The 12,968-nt window shown below is 31.4% G+C and overlaps 1 protein-coding gene across 4 annotated transcripts; it reads right to left on the bottom strand.

Moving 5' to 3' along the window:
• Window positions 1–477: 477 nt before the first annotated feature.
• Window positions 478–9,042, bottom strand: LOC123230120 (tRNA nucleotidyltransferase cca2). Of its 4 annotated transcripts, none has more exons than XM_044656245.1 (16): window positions 8,803–9,042; window positions 8,263–8,530; window positions 8,033–8,166; window positions 7,244–7,361; window positions 6,748–6,800; window positions 6,428–6,477; window positions 6,228–6,326; window positions 5,477–5,586; window positions 5,192–5,319; window positions 4,196–4,262; window positions 3,959–4,042; window positions 2,974–3,036; window positions 2,694–2,838; window positions 1,726–1,893; window positions 1,100–1,197; window positions 478–1,001 (listed from the first exon to the last, which is right to left on the bottom strand). In XM_044656245.1, exons 2-16 carry the CDS (start codon window positions 8,407–8,409, stop codon window positions 888–890), a joined length of 1,578 nt encoding a protein of 525 aa, XP_044512180.1. In that variant the 5' UTR covers window positions 8,410–8,530; window positions 8,803–9,042; the 3' UTR covers window positions 478–887. The 4 variants fall into 4 exon arrangements, with proteins under 4 accessions (XP_044512180.1, XP_044512178.1, XP_044512179.1 ...); XM_044656243.1 differs by having other exon boundaries at window positions 8,263–8,576; window positions 8,803–9,026; XM_044656244.1 differs by having other exon boundaries at window positions 8,263–8,576; window positions 8,808–9,026.
• Window positions 9,043–12,968: the final 3,926 nt, after the last annotated feature.

Raw genomic sequence — 12,968 nt, 5'->3', positions numbered from 1 at the left:
GCTGAGTAAGTGAATGAGTGATTTTGCCTCAGTTAAGTGAATGTTTTGCTTAATGGGTTGACTGGGTGAATGAATGAGTGATTTTTTGCTTCAGCTAGATGAAAGATTTTGCTTTATGAATTAACCAGATGGGCAAGGTTTATGTGTTGATTGGGTAAATGAGGCTTATTGGTTGACTGGGTGAGTACATATACTGAGAGTATTTTGAATATTTTATGTTTTAATTTTATATATATAGTAAAAAATAATAATTATATATGTATAAAAACAAAAGAAAAGGTTATTTTAATTAACACCCCACTATCAAGAGACAAATAATTGAGATTAAGTTTTTATTATTATTCATGTTTTTCATTCTCATGTTTATATTGCTTTTTCTATAATATGACTCCTATAACTCATGTGAAATCAAATTTATACACAGGAAATGTGGCTTCTATAGTTTTCGCTATGAAACATTTCTATTTTGCTACAAAATTTAGCCGCCTAATCAAACGTATTTTACTACCATTGGCAAAAGAATAAGGAACTGAAAATATACCAAATCAGAAATGCAGAATAATAACGACACTCTTACAGTTGAAACTAGACACTACAAAATCAATATAAATTACAAGCTGTGTCGGTATCTAATATAAGTTTTAGTTCAGACATTAACCTGAATCTTTTGTCTTCCCTTCCCTCTACACCTGACCCAATTGAAAATAACATCTCCTTGCTGTAAAACAACACCAATCCAATCTCACTGCAATTGTAACGAACTCAGGCATCCCTAGCCAATGGATGTTTAAGGGCATTAGTGTTTATCCTGCCTCAGCATCTCATAAATAAGGGAAAATATGTATAATCCAAATAACTACTGCTAACTATAGCTTAAGATCAATCAGTTAATTGCCAGACTCCAGTTTTACACGTTTGGAGTTGGTTTCCTTCATCCAGCCAAGGCATTCCTCAGCTGTCCCAGAGGGATAGGCAAGTTGCCATGCAAGCAGTTTTTGTTGCTGCAAGTTAAAGAATAAATTAGCATTTGAAACTTTAAACCTTTCTTTTTTTTTTTTTTTTTTTTTTTTTGATCTTAGATGCATAAAGATTGCCTTACCCACTCCCTAACAAGTGGGCCTCCAGATTTAAGCTGCAAAACATTCATAATCTCTTTCCCGTTAACCAAAGGTTTCTCATCCCACACTTTCTCAAGACCTGCATGCCAACAAACAATTTCAACATCAGGTATAATATCAAACATTGGTTTCAACATTTCAATGGATATTTTCAACTTCAATTTAACTGTTGAATAATACTATATATACCAACAAATTATATAAACTTATTTATACAATCTGATGTAGTAACCTCTAATTGGGTGATCTTGAAGTAATGGATAAGACAAACAATCAAATCACCCAATCATAAGCCGTCACCTTAGTTTGTACGGACAAATTAGTAAGATTTGTTTGTACACATAATTTTATTCTTAACTGTATTCTAAAACCAATCAAGCTATTTTAATATTAAGCTATCTCAGATGGTATCTAAATTGCTATCTGGCCAACTCACATTGTGGCTATGCTTAGGCATCAATGATTTGTATTCCTTTAACTTTTGGGTTACAGATGCAACATTAAAGAATATGTATTTTATAATCTTATATGCTGGAGGATCAAGCAAGTACTACAACTATGAATGAACAGTGAACTGGAAGGACAGAAAAAAGAGCATTGTCCATACCCAGTTTAGTAATGGCGTTTGAAACTGCCTCAAATAAATCTCGTCTTTTGTCCAGTTGGAATTGCTTGCTTAGAATGTCATCCGTATGATCAACGTCAGGGGGATATAACAAGGTGGACATCAACAAGGCAACTCGCCAAAATTCTTTGATTTCTCTGAGAAGAAATCCTGCATAGGTAAGAATAAGAAGTCACCTACAAGGAATCAATGTAACTCGAGGTACACCACAATAAGCTTGTAATAACAGACACAATGATTATGCAAATATAAAGGTAAGAGATCAAGTAGAAGAAAAAATTGTCTTGTTTTTGCTATCGTAAAAACCTAGTCCACTTCTGTCATTCTGCTTCCTCACTAACACATATCTTTTACTTTCTACCAGAAACATATAAATGGTAAAATGTGGAATTCATCAAGGAAACTAATATCACAATATAAAGTCTCAATAATTTTATGAATAGATTGGAAAGGAAATCTTTAAAAAAACTTGTGAACAATATAATTGATCAAATTGTCCACTTCAGGACATTTTGAAAGTAGTTCCATGTCAACTATTCAACATTTTACTAGTAAAACTTTTCAATCCCCAAGAAAACTCTAAATCATGGTATAATTGTTATATTTGATTGGTCAAATGGAAGTCAGCTTTATGGACACCTTTCAGGAAAAAATGTTTGTGGATTTCTTTTATTTGACATAGGATTTTCACTGGTGGGATCTTCCCCCGTGGAAATAGCTTCTATATCAAGCAAGATTTTTGGGGGTTTACATCGAATTACTAGAATTGTTTCTCTTACTGTTGCAGTCCACCAAAAGAAGACACATTAGTAAGTGTAAGAAGAACAATGATAAAAGATTTCAGAAATTTAAGCAGAATTGCGGAAGACTTTCCACAATTATCACAGACAACTAAAAGCGACACCTTCTGAAAATCACTAACATTGGATACAATAGCAGAAACTTCTTACCTGTCAAAACTCGCAGTTTCGAAGGAACAGAGTCATCAACCAACTCTTTACCCCAATCAACTTCAACAAGTTTGACATCCTCAGCTGATACAAGATATGGAATCAGGGATAAGAACTTCTCCAACGACTTGTGAATGTTTATTACCTAGAAAGAAAAAAAAACCTAGTTTATAATGCAGCAAGATTTTCACAAAGTCTTGATATAGGTTGACAAAGTACAGTACACTGTATGGAAAAAATGCAAAGTTAAGAAACAAGCAGAAAGAATTGTTTGGCATACTGTTTCAGCATCACTGATTTTTCGCTTGAGAGACACTCTGAAAATGTGATTGACAAGTGGTATCTGCATCAAGGACAGAGATTTAGCCTTTAAGCAGCAGAAAAGAGATTTTGTGCATTCACGCTGAGTAATAAAAAGGAGAGAAATCAGTACTAAGACTTCATGACCCTTATTTCCTCAAGCTGTAGACTTTTGGTTAAGGCAGTTCGAGCCAAGGATTATTAAAGGCATTCAAGATTCTTCTATTCATATTTAAAGGAAAAGACTCATCGAGCTAATGCTGTAAGAGTTGCCAAAAGGAATATGTCTCAATTTTTTTGTTCATCATGCATATTACATCATAAACTAGTTCATTTGCAAATTTTGAATATGTTTTTTTATCCCACTCTCAGAGAAGTCTCTTGCTAATTTAGCACCTGATTTCTCTAAAATTAAAAAGGTATTTTGGTTTTCCAATAAAAAAAATCCCAGTAAAAACTAGATGCTTGCAAGAGAAGACTTCACCTTATGGATTGCATCATCAGTAAGGAATTAGGAACACCAAAAAATAACATAAACCCAATAAATAAATTTCTCATCTCTTTCTTAAAATCTTCCATATATAACCTTATATCGAAGGTTTACCTTACACTATTATAGAAAAGGCACACCAAAGTTTAACGGGTACTTATAATCCCAACTATTTCAACTTCAGCCTGAACTGATTAAGAAAAGACACAGAAAAGAATTTGAGGCATCAAATCCACAAAGTCCAAAACTCATAATAAATTTCCAAAAATTTTGAGCCTAAGTTAAAAGTTGCTGCAGTGAAAAAACAATAATTAACAACGTTATGGATACATAATATCCGTGAACATGAAAATAATTCTAGCTAGATCTACAAGAAGAACATATAAGCCCAATGCAAACATGGTCAAACCACCCCACATATAACATAGAAGTTTATAAATATAAATCAATGCACAGCACAAGAAAACAAACGCACCTTTCTTGCTTTGTTATCCTTATATGTGATCTCTCTGAATGGGAGAAATAGAGCAGCATATAGTGAAAGCCTTCTCTGCTCATCCTACATTCACGAATGACAAGAATCTGTAAATTCAAAGCCTTTTAAAAAAAAAAACAAAAAATTAATTAAATTAAACAAAAAGAACTGAGACCACAGTCAGCACTAACTGCTACCATAATGGAACAAAAATATAAAAGGAAAATTTCCACGGACACTGAAGTTTGAACGCCCTATTAATTGGGTAAGGTTCCAAGCAGCATCCAAGTAAGCAATGCAAAGCCTATATAAGCAAACAAAATATTATCAGTGTGATACAGATCCATAGCTAATCTACATATGCTATATAATTCTCATGGCCCAATAAAATTGATACTTAGAAGGATACCATCTAAGCTAAGTTAAGTAGGAAAAGGAGTAAGACACAAAATTATAAAAAACTATACAATCAGAAGAAGAAAGAGATCAGTAAATATCTAGTTGGTTTTCCCATCAGATAAAATTATGTATATTTTGAATTCTTTATTCCTCATTATTTCACATGACTGAACATTCAATATGGCAGTTTCCAGAGTATTAAAACACTTGTACTAGACATGCAACAGAATTGTAAAACAAATTGTTAATACAAAAGTGAAAGAGATTAATATAAGCAATTTCCTTTCGACAGGAGTGCTAACAACTTGGACATGTACTTCTGTCTCTATTGCAATATATTTTCAAGATCCCACTTAAACAAAATAAAAACAAGTACAAAGTGATGTAGAACAGCAAAAGACAAAAGAAAAGATAAAGATAAGCAATAGAAATAGATAGATAGAGAGAGAGAGAGAGCGCTAGGAGAAATCTAGAGAGAAATAGCAGGAAAGACAAAAATAAGAGAGAAACAAATTGAAAATAATTCAGGAGAAGATAGAGCAAAACTGAAAATTTAAATATTAAAAGGCTCTAGGCACCACATACACAGGAAACAATGAAACCTAGCAGACAACAGATAACTTTAATGGAACCGATAGGAGTTGAATGTCTGATTGACTGCAATGGTCACAGTACAACACATCATTTGAAAAGTACGAACTCTATTCTGGTCTTCAGCCTTTTCAGTTTGATCTCAACTTCAATTTGAAATTTTATATCCCAGTCAATTCACAATACTAAAAATATTACCAAAGACAGATCTAATTACATATGATAACATTGAACAAACCATACCTGTCACATCCGTCTGATACTGCAGGCTCAAATTTAGGAGGAAGATTAAAGACAATCCAAAAAAGGGTCAAATCACCAATGTAGGTCATTGCTTTAACTGGTTGGTTGCCAGAAACCATGAGATCAATCTGCACAAACAATGAGCAACAAGCAAATAATTAAATGTTAATTTTAAACTGCAGAGTGATGCCAAATAAATTTCCTCATGATCTAAATAAACTTATATTCCCAGAAATCAAATTATATTCCTAGAAACCTCCATCTAAACATTAACGCCATACATACTTCAGTTCCAATGCGCTCTTTGCTAACTTTGGCTGCAAGAGCAGTTTTCACCTCATCACAGGCAGCAGCCTTTTTTAGCTCTTTGTCTATTATGAATCCAAATCTTGCACCTAATATGAACACAAACAAGCACAGATGGTATGACAAGCAAGATTGAGTACAAAAACAAGTAACAAGTAAAATGGTGAATTCGTTCAGCCAAATTTATATCATAAGGTGTAATGAGAACCTAATGCAGTATAACAAGATTGGCAATGAAATGCTATGGTTAAATTATGATGGGCATTCACTCAATTTTCACCATGTGCAACAGTATCACCTTGCCACCATAGCATTAGTCATCAGAAAAACAATAACCAAAACAAGCACTTGATGTGTAATATCAAGGCTAAGAAATCTTTGTCATTCAGACAACTGATGCCAAGTCAGTATTTTGGTAAGAAACAACTGCTGAATTGCAGTAATAGCTTTCTTAAGATCCAACACCAGTTCTCAACATTTATATTACAAATATTTCAATTTGAGCTTAGTGCAATGAGAAATTTGAATGAAATCAAGCACTTTGTAACATTTTTTTTTTTTTAACTTCTTGACGCACATAACCGTGTGTGTGGCTATATAAGCACTAACTGATTCAGTTAAAGGTGAACTGAAGTTAAAGATGCACTGAAGCACCTACTCTTTCAGCTAAAGATAAACTGAGACATCAAGGCACATAACTAAGATTTATCTGGGAAAATTTAGAAAGTACCAAAGCGAATAGCTCTAAGAACTCGAAGGGGGTCATCCAAAAATGTAGCTTTTGGTGGCAATGGTGTCACAATTTTTCCAGATTTTAGATCTTCAATTCCTGAAATTTTTTTAAAAAAGCGAAAAATAATAATAATTAGAGGTTGAACTCTGTGAACAAGTAGTTCTGGAAAAGATAGAAGCAAATAAAAACATGTCAACCTCTTCCTGTGAGATCTTCAACGGAGCTGGTGTTTATATTATAGAACAAGCTGCCAAAGGAAAGGACCATTATTACAATAATATGGAATTATCTTTAAAGTATGTATAAAGATAAGTCCAAGAAAGCGGAATATAACCAATGGAATGATTAACAATAGACAAATTCTAAGCATTTAATGAGTTATACTAGGTAAAGAGAGATATTGACAGCATTTGAATTATTCCCAGTGAGGATCATTTTGAAAAACCAACATAAAACTATGGTTTAAATTTTCCATTTTAGAGATTCTGTCACCTATCATACGTAAGAAAGAAAAAACCTGTTAATGGTCAAATCCCTTCGATAAGCATCTTCTTCTGCTGTACCAAATTTCTGCAGTGATGAATGAGTAAACCTATTAATTTCATCACTGAACATCTAATTTCATTTCTTAGTTCTTACAAAATATGATTGGACATGCAAATTTTAAAGAGACTGCATAAGCATAATTGTGGAAAATGTCCTTAGATAGTTCATTGACTACAATAGAACATCCCAATAATAATGAAGCTTGAAAGAAATTTGAAAAAACGAAATGCAACCATGAACACAGAAATAAATAAGATAATTTAGAAATTACTACATTCTCGTCTGTGCCTTATGAAAGCATTCCAAATTGAGAAAGCAAAAATGATATTAGTATAGCCTTATAAAAAGTTTAAGAGAACATAATGAAGCAAAAAGCTTCTTAGCACTGAAAAGATACATTTAGGCAGAATGTGAACACAAATGAATAATAAAATTACAAAAGTTGAAAAATGTGAATAACAGTTTACCATTGTTGGAATGCGGCTATTCTCACTGTAGTCTTCACATCTTAAGTTTACAAAATCAATCCATAAATCAAAAAGGTACATCCTTGCTGTCTCTAAGTGTTTAGACTGATCTGGATTACTGAAAATTTGAAATTAGACAGTAAAATGGCCAGAAATAACCAAAAAGTTTACATCCATAAGCCAATGGTTACAATCATTATACGAAAAAGAGAATCCAACAAACACATTCCATGATATGAAACATAAGCCCGTGGATACTATCATTATATGACAAAGAAAATCCAACAAACACATTCAATGATATGAACATGGATATGCACTTGCAAAAAGAAAAATATTACTAGACTAGAATAAGGATATCTAAACTGAAAAGGGAGAAACTAAAAAAAGGAAAGAAAAGGTCTCGCTGATAATCAAATAGAACAAAAAATAAGTCATACATGAAGATATCAAGCAAAGGAAGAAATCATTCCACATTAAACAGAAAAATGTGAAAAAACAAAAGGAAAATTAGGTCAATAAAATTATTGAAGTCCTAACAAAACTCCAGAATTTAACAAGCAATAGAACTGCCAACATGTTTGTATGTATCACATCCAAATTTAAAAAACAATTTTATAAATTCTCAAAAAAAATACTTATTTAGAGTTGGAACTATAAGACCATACAGAGTTAAAACCTAACTCTAAAAAAATTAACAGAACTAAATTATGAGACTAATCAGTAGACATATCATAAATTACTTCAAATCTTCGCACAAATGAAAATTAAAAAACACAAATGGCGTACCTTGGTATAACCCCTAAGCCTGAAGGCGGCTTTTCACCCGTGGATGCTACATACTCAGCCACCTTATTGGCAAATTCACTTCCCAACATGTTGTCAAGAGCAATATCAATATCGTAACATTCTTTCCCCAGAAGCTGTAAAGTAAAACAAATTAAAGCTACTACAATTAGATTTCTTTTCAATTAAAAAAAAAAAAAAGCAAATTAAATAATATATAACGAGTCCTCAACCTTGTCACGGACCCAGCCACCAGCAACACGAAGCTCGGTTTTGAGATTAAAGTGGCGAAGAGTGTTGAGGAGGCTATCAAATATCTTCTTCTCGGTGTCCGTTAACTCAATCTTCTCCTTCACTTGAACCACCACTGGCTCAGTCATTGTCGCTTTGCAGCGCAAAAACACAAAGTGTCTGGCTCTGAATTGGTTTCGGAAAGCGAGGGTTTTGTCAATGCGCTGAGGGGTTGGAGAGAATACAAGAAGTGGCTTCAATTTTATACAGCTGCTAGCAAGTCTCATAGTCAAAGTTTGTATTAACATAGAAGGACCTGTTTGAAATAAAAGTAGAGTAAAAAACATCCCAAATTCAAAACCGAAATTTGGGCTTCATGCAAAAATTAAACCGGTGAGAGTTTTTTTTTCTTATTTTCCTTCAAGATATGGTTATTTTAAACTATAATAATCTCATTCTGTAAATACGAATAACTCTTTTTGTACATTTAAATGTATCTACTTTTTTTTTCAAAAGAATTGGATGAGATGGAAATGAAATGCCTCACCTTGTCAGAGATTCCCAGCGCCGGTGATGCCGGACGAACCCGACAAAAGCTGAGAGGCCACGCAGAAAAGTGGAAGCTACGAACAGGCGATACGAAGTCGTTCCAATTGCGGCAGCGGGAGACGGCTACTATGGCAGTTGAAGTTGGTGTCAGATGACGAAGGGGCAGATGCTGGATGAGCTCCGGTAGTCACTTATGAGTTACCAGGAATATCACAAGGCGGGATTCTAGCAGTAATAGAGACCGGTATTCTCCCTTCACACAGAGCTGGACAAACGGTGGCAGGCCCCCGGGCTGGCCCAAGCCCCCAGGGCTCGGTGAGGGCCTGGGTCCTATAAGAGAAGGATCGCCCGACCATCCATATATATATATATATATATATATATATATATATATATATGTGTTAGGATAAGACCAATGATGGATATACTCTTATATTATATATTATATTTTAATTATTATATTAACATTTTAAAAATTATTATAAATATTTTTTAAAAAAATAATTTTTACTCATTATTTTTTTAAAATATAAATTTATTTGTATTAATAATATATATATCATATTATATGATGTATTTATTATATTATATTAATTTGATATACTTTAATACATATCATTATTTTATATATATTATATCATATAATCAAATATATATTATGTATTATAAGATAGTCTTAATGCTAGAAATAAATGAGAATAAAATAAATATTAAATTAACCTCTTGACTATGTTTTTAAAATCCATAAGAAGTTACTTAAAATTGTTTAAATGTATTGAAAATAGATTATTTTAATTAATTTCCTTCATAAAAATTCCATAATTTTCTCAAATATAAAAGGACTTGCATCTTCTCTCCTTGCTGGATAGCTTCAGTAAGATGGCACCACACGATGTCGGCTTGATAGCATAGAGCAGGGTTCAGCTGTAAATAATTTTGTTTTGACAACTAAATGTTTAATTGCAATATAATTTCATCATTTTAGTTATTTTAGTTGTAAATAAATTTATTTGGCAACTATAACATTAATCAGGAAATGTGTAATTAAATAACTATTTTAATATGTGAAATTTTAGTTGTAAATTAATTTGTTCAGGAACTATAACTTCGGTCGTAAAATATGGTTTACAGAATTAATATATAAGCTACTAGTAGTCACTAAATAATATGTTAATGAAGTAGCATCTTTATAATATGTTCATACAGTAGCACTATTGGAAAAGAAAATTTTGAATTAATATTATATTTGTTCATTGAGTAAAAACCATCAAACTCACCTAACAAACACTGTATCGTTTCCTGAAGTTAATGCGACAACTAATTGCAGTTATCACAATTGTGAATAAGGTCATAGATGAAATAATTTTCAACTCAAATATAATTATAATAGAAAATTTTAATCATACCACTAAAAGTAGAATAAGACTAAAATAAAATAAAAAATAACGCAGAGTAAATCATAAAACAATTGTAGCTATAAATATCATTGGTTGTATACTTGTCATATGTACAAACATTGATGATTCAGATCTTGTCAGTCTAACAAATCTTAATATTTCAATACTTCTTTCAAATGTAAGAATATAAGTTACTTGACTAATGACGGAATGCCTAAGATTTTCATAATTAGTTACTATCATATATCTTTATTTTTTAGTTATTAATATTATTTTATATTTTATTATCACGTTCTCCTTCCTTTTTACTATTTTGTGTATGTTATAGCTAATGTAATTTTTAAATGAAATAATACAGATTCCAAACTTGAAGCGTTGACTTTAAAAGCTAATAACAAAGATATTTGTTTGATGGATAGTGTAACAACGTACACAATTCCTCAAAAAAAGAACTTTTTTCTAACTTTAACCTAATTTGAAGCTAAAGTAAATACTATTTCAAAGTTAGTAAACTTGATTGAAGGCTTCGAAAAAATCATAGTTTTGTTGAAAATTTGGACTAAATTCAATATCAATAATATATTATATTCAAATAGATCTAGAAGAAATATACTTAGTTTTAAAGATATAAAAAATAATAGTTATTATATTGAAATCAAGAGTAAAAATGGTATAGAATTTCTTTGTATAAGTGATAATGCCTCTAGAAGAAAGCATGGGCAAGAAAAATTGTTCGTTTTGTCATCTGGATTATATTATACAATTATAAAGACAATTGAAACATACACACTATCAAACCAGAAGTTTTTTGATCCAAAATTTTTTATGTTTTGACATGACCATCTAAGTTACCCAAGACCTATAATGATGTGTAGGATTGTTGAAATTTTAAATGGACATGCATTAAATAATCACAAGATTTTCTTGTCCAATGAAAAATTTTGCACCACATATTCACAAGGCAAATTAGTAGTTAGATCATCTCCCTCCAGAGTTGGAGTTGAATTCTCATCATTTTTACAAAAGATTCAAAGGGACATAGGTGGACTCATTCATCCACCATGTGGCCTACTTCGTTATTTTATAGTCTTAATTTATGCATCTACATGAAGCTCTTATGTTTGTTTATTACCCATTCGAAATATTGTCTTTGCTAAATTATTGTCATAGGTTATCAAATTAAAGACATATTTGTCAAATTATCCGATCAAGTCAATATTACTAGATAATACTAGTAAATTTACATTTAAAATATATGAGGATTATTACATGTCTATGAGAATTGGTATTGAGTATCCGGTCTCACATATCTACACTCAAAATGAATTGGTAAAGTCTCTTATCAAAAGACTCCAAATAATTGCATGTTTTTTATTACTAAAAACTTAATTACTAATTTTTATGTGGGGACATGTTATATTACATGCTACAGTATTAATTTGTTTGTCACCTTCTTCTTATCATCAATATTCTCTTCTATAATTGGTTACCTTCTTCTTATCATCAATATTCTCTCCTATCATTGGTTTTTGGTCACCAACCTAATATATCCCATTTGAGAATATTTGATTGTCTTATATGTCTCTATTGGGTCTTTTCAATACACAAAAATGAGACCCAATGACGTTTAAGAAATTTATATTGGATATAATTCATTATTTATCATCAAGTATCTTAAACCATTGACAGGTGAGCTTTTTACTATATATTTTATATATTGCCACTTTGATGAGACAACATTCTCCCATTTAGGGGAAAAAAAATGTCATTTGAAGTTAGACATGGACTTACTTGACACTTATCTAGCATTTCTCATTTAGATCCTCACACATCCGAAAGAGAAACTAAAGTGTAAAAGGAAGTACATTTACAAATTATTATCAACCAAATATCTTATGTATTTATAGATATGACAAAAGTGACAAGATCACATATACCAGTTGTCAACGCACCAACCAGAATTAATGTGACTGTTGAATAATCTATTCAAATCATGACTAATCAATCTACTACACGCCAAAAGTGTGATAGACCTACTGGATCAAAAAACATTGTTCCTCAAAAAAAGAAAGACAAAGAATTAAACAAATATTAATCATAATGATGCTAAAATGATTGAAAAATACACACTCTCTAATATTCCTCCAAAATAGATTATGATCCCTGAAGTAGCACAAACCTCTGAAAAACAAGTAAATAAAAATATAAAAATACCTATAAATTATTCATAAATACGAGAGATATGAAGCTATGAAATAGTTAACATTGATGATGTATTTTCATACGCAATAGTACTGAAATTATGAGTTATAATGATTTTGAACCATATACCATGGATGAATGCAAATAAAGGCATGATTGGCCTAAATGAGAATAAGCAATTGAGGTAGAATTAGTTTCTCTAGCAAAATGTCAAGTATTTGGACCTGAAAAAAAACATTCAACTCATTAGATATAAATGGGTATTTGTAAGAAAATGAAGTGAGAAAAGTGAGATTATTAGATATAAAGTCAAACTTATAGTCCAAGGCTTTTCCCAAAGGCCAAGTATAAACTCTGATGAAACATATGTACCTATGATAAATATAATCATATTTAAGTATTTGATTAGATTAATAGTCTCTGAAAGACTTGATATGCGTCTAATAGATATAGTTACCGTTTATTTGCATAAAATTTTGGATACTGAAATCTATATAAAACAAAAATAGTCAATCCACAAGGCATGTACTTAATCAAATTATAAAGATCATTGTATTGAT

This window comes from Mangifera indica, chromosome 11 (assembly GCF_011075055.1).
Source record: "Mangifera indica cultivar Alphonso chromosome 11, CATAS_Mindica_2.1, whole genome shotgun sequence".
Lineage (NCBI taxonomy): Eukaryota > Viridiplantae > Streptophyta > Magnoliopsida > Sapindales > Anacardiaceae > Mangifera > Mangifera indica.
The sequence above is the reverse complement of the archived record's forward strand: the minus strand, read 5'-3'. Positions and strand labels throughout refer to the sequence as shown.

Coding starts and splice junctions, on each gene's coding strand:
- LOC123230120 (XM_044656243.1), bottom strand. CDS start 8,568: ATGTTAATACAAACTTTGACTATGAGACTTGCTAGCAGCTGTATAAAA. Junction 5,587..6,227: donor TCTTAGAGCTATTCGCTTTG/GTACTTTCTAAA, acceptor TGTTCATATTAG/GTGCAAGATTTGGATTCATA. Junction 4,043..4,195: donor TAGGGCGTTCAAACTTCAGT/GTCCGTGGAAAT, acceptor TCGTGAATGTAG/GATGAGCAGAGAAGGCTTTC.